The sequence below is a fragment of the Wasmannia auropunctata genome, unplaced genomic scaffold (genome assembly GCF_000956235.1).
Source record: "Wasmannia auropunctata unplaced genomic scaffold, wasmannia.A_1.0 LD274816.1, whole genome shotgun sequence".
Taxonomy (NCBI): Eukaryota; Metazoa; Arthropoda; class Insecta; order Hymenoptera; family Formicidae; genus Wasmannia; species Wasmannia auropunctata.
Window position 1 is genome coordinate 22,505 of NW_012088074.1, and position 4,423 is coordinate 26,927.

The following is a 4,423-nucleotide window of genomic DNA, read 5'->3' on the forward strand; positions in this document are numbered from 1 at the left end:
AAAATCTTGCGCACAGTGTGCGTGTCTCATTGTCAGACAATTTACTAATTAAGTGTTTTCATTTATTAAACAAAAACTTTAAAAACAGTTAAGACAGTTGGTATTATAATAATGTAATTAGCAATTTTACGCTTCTCCTTTCTGACATCATAAACAAATCAATAACAATCAAGTTTAGAAAATATTTTATCAAAACAAAAACTGCAACAACTCTCTAACCAGAAACGTTATCTTCTTGAATAACTAATCCGAAGATTCCTGTCGCGATGGAGCCGTCTACTTTACTCCTGGCTATTTTGACAGCGAGTATTTGCTTATATTATTTTATTTTAAGCAAGTTATCTTATTTTGAGCGATTGAAGATCCCTCATGTGCGACCAATTCCATTGTTCGGTAACATGGCACCTTTTATTTTTCGACGCGAGTGCTTTGCGGATCTCTTACAAAGAATTTACAACCTCTTCCCGGACACAAAATACTTCGGCTTTTATGAATTTCTAACACCGACCTACGTTATCCGTGATCCAGACTTGATTTCCACAATTGCTATCAAACAGTTCGACAACTTCTGTGATCACCGTGGCTTTGCCAACAAAATTCTTGATCCGATAACTAGTCAAAATCTGTTTGAAATGAAAGGAGATCATTGGCGCGAAATGCGAAAGCTTCTTAGTCCCAGTTTCACATCCAGCAAGATGAAGATGATGTTCAGACTTATGTGTCACTGTGCCGAGAACTTCGTCAATTTTGTAGCAACGCAATCCGGAGAAATCAGCAAGACATATGATATAAAAGATCTACTTTGCAGGTACGCCAACGATACGGTGGCCACGTGTGCCTTCGGTATCGACGTGGATTCTTTTAAGTATCCAAAGAATGAATTTTTCGTACTTGGCAGGAAGGCAATGAATTTTGAGGGCATCCTATCCCTCAAGTTCTTAATGAACAGAAGTTTTCCGCTACTTTGCAAACTCCTCAAACTGAGATTATTTGGTCCAGAAGTAGAAATTTTTTTTAGAGACGTTGTTTCTGGCACGGTAAAAGTCAGGGATGAGCAGGGAATTGTTCGCCCGGATATGATTCAGTTGATGATGGAAACCAGGAACAAAGATAGCGGACCTGAAATCAACATTGACTATATGACCGCCCAGGCGTTCGTTTTCTTTGCCGCTGGATTCGATTCTGTTTCAACAGCTATGTGTTTCATGATGCACCACGTCGGTCTCTATCCCGATGTTCAGAGAAAATTGAAAGAAGAAATCGATGATGTTCTCAGACAGACTAACGGCAAACCTACTTTCGAGGCCATTAATTGCATGAAATATTTAAACGCCGTGGTAAACGAGTCTCTCAGACTGTATCCAATAGCACCTTTTCTGGACAGAATATGCGTCAAAGAAACCAAATTACCACCAGCAACTCAAGATGGCGAACCGATCACGATAAAGCCTGGAGATAGTATATGGTTTCCGAGTTTCTCTCTGCATCGTGATCCAAAGTACTATCCACATCCAGAGAAGTTCGATCCAGACAGATTCCTTAATGGCAATGTAGACAACTCGATCTATATGCCATTTGGTATCGGACCCAGAATCTGCATAGGTAATAGGTTCGCCCTAATGGAATCAAAAATCATGCTGTTTTACTTGCTTTGGCGCTGCGATGTCGAACTCGACGTTAAAACTAGAATTCCTATGGTACTGAAGAAATCATTCGCCATGGTGCCGGACGGTGGTTTTTGGTTAAAGTTGCGAGCGAGGAAATCGAAGGCTCCTTTTACACAATGCTTTGTGAATGGACAGAATTGAAGAACAGTAATGAAGCACATTTAAAATTTATTTTAAGTATGAAATTAAATGTAAGTTGACATTTTAAATTATAGCGAGAATCTAATCTTTCCCTCAATTAAATTAATATATACGAAATAAAAGAAAAAGTTTTAAAATGCCATATTTTTTAAATACATGTTGCTTTTTAAAAGAAAAAGCGAGATAAAAATTTATCAAACATACATTTATTTAAAATATTTTGATAAAGTACAGTAATTGCGTAATACTACTAATATATATTAATTTGTTATCTTTATTTACATATAAATCAAAGGAGTTTTATTAGTAGTAATTGATTTTTTGCATTATTTTATACTATTCTTACAGTCCATGTTTTAAAAATCATAAATTGATATTGAATGTTTTAAGTTGGCTAATTTTTTTAATTGTGTGGATCGAAAAATATTATGTACAGCGTATTATTTAATTTAATACGTTACTTCATAAATGATATATACGTATGTAAAAAGAGTGCAATCTCTTTTAGTTAAATCTAATTTTACGATAAATATAAAAATGATAAAGAATCTAATTAAATTTTTAAATATTTTATCATAAATGTTTCAAATTATTAGTTCAAGAAAATAATAAATTCAATGTCTTTTTTAAATACGAAATGATATCTTGTAGAATTATGTAATAAAGCGTATAATACTATTTGAATTAAAGATTGCATAAGACTACTGTAACTAAAAATTACATGATATATTGTATACTGATATGAGTATTATTCTTTAATCGCGTAATCATGAGAAGTATGAAAAATTGAATAACATGCACATTTTTCTATATAATACACTTTTAGTCTTTTTAATGTAATATGTGTACTTAATATAAGTAATTAAGACTCAATTGCATCAATGTTATTTTGATTTTAAGCGAAGATTAAAATCCTCTTTTCCTTTCTTCTTAAGGATATATTATATAATATAAAATATACACACAATATTTAATTTATTTTTATATTATAAATAAAACCTCAAAAAAATGAAGGCAAATCAACGAGTAAATGAAGTTGTAATATAATTATATGATTCTATGGCGGAGAGATCATCAATCCCATGTTGCAGTTTGATCCAAGCCACTTTTTGTTTATCCAAGCCTCATCGTCAGTGCATTGAACATCCAGAACATTACATTGAATTAGAATATTCGTAGATGGCCTGCTGGCAAATCTCAACTTAGTGAATGGTGTTTTCGAAATTAAATGCTCTTTGATTAAATTGCCAAAAGAGTTATAGTTTCATTCTTCTAGAAACTGACTTGAACTCCAATTGACTTCCCTTCCTTCTTTCGTTCCTTTTTCACCTGCTTCTCTCTCCTACCTCTCTTGTCCTATCATCCCTCTCCATTTACTCATCTCTCTCAGTCTTTACTTAACATATATTACAATATGTCATTACGTCATATTATTAAATTTACGTTATATTATTTTAAAAAAATTAACTTATACTTTATTTTACATTATTACTTTATTTTAGATTTATTTCTAGATAAAATCTTAATATATTAATTTGAAAATCTCGACATTAATATATAAAAACGTTTAATATACAATAAAGTAATAAATAAATAAATAACTAATAAATTTTTAATTTGTGATCAGAATAATAGCAATTTTAATTTTGTTACTTGCTACATTACAACTTGTTTGTTTAAATACTATAGACATTATAGACACGCGCTTTGCGCGTGTTGTAATAATGTTCATAGTTATAATAATGCATGCAATTACATTATATTGCACTATTAATACTTCGATAACGCAAAACTGTCAAAATATATACACACAATCGCATACATCGATAACCGCTCATGAAGTAAGCACAGGAAAAGAAATCAATCAGTATCGCCAAAAAGAGTCAACAATAAACTTCGAGATATTTTTAATTTAAGTTTTCGTTTTAACATGCCTTTTTTTAGATAGCAATCAGTTACTAAAAAGTATGTTAAACATAGGCTGCTTTCCGTTATATATTTATTGTAAATACAGAAAAACTACAGTATACTTTACGTGAACTACAGATTTTTAGTACTCGTAGTGAATAACAAAAGCAATCATAATATAATCTAACAAAAACTCTTTTTGATAAAAGAAAAAGTTTACGCCAAGTATATAAAAAAGTATCGTACTATACATTACATCTTTCCTAAACCAAAAATATTATTTTAACAAATAACAGTTGTCCAAAAATAAATTGTCCAAAAACAAATATGAGATCATACAAGTTGCCAAGTATTTGATCGATTAAACATAGAGATAAAAATATTTTTTAATAAATCGCTTAAACCATCCAAAAATGTATACAGCAAAAGTTTAATACCATTATCTTTCCAAATAATTTTAAGTTTTATAAAACAGACTTAAAGTGATTAAAATGACCAATGGGATCATAATGTAGCGCCTCGATAGTGCCAGTGCCATATACTCAGAGGTCATCATTTAACTTTGTTTATACATGGTGTCCCATTTTAATGTCCCACCTCAAATAACTTTTTTATTTTGGTCTTAGAAAAAAATGTTTTAGACAAAAGTTGTATGGCTTTGAGGGGGACATAAGGTAGTGTCATTAATGTGACCTTGAATAGTTGCT

General features: G+C 31.3%; 1 protein-coding gene across 1 annotated transcript; it reads left to right on the forward strand.

Moving 5' to 3' along the window:
- Positions 1-1,896, forward strand: LOC105461930 (cytochrome P450 9e2-like). The gene is made up of 2 exons (XM_011708453.1): positions 1-808; positions 899-1,896. The coding sequence occupies exons 1-2, from the start codon at positions 267-269 to the stop codon at positions 1,806-1,808; spliced, it is 1,452 nt and encodes a 483-aa protein (XP_011706755.1). The 5' UTR covers positions 1-266; the 3' UTR covers positions 1,809-1,896.
- Positions 1,897-4,423: the final 2,527 nt, after the last annotated feature.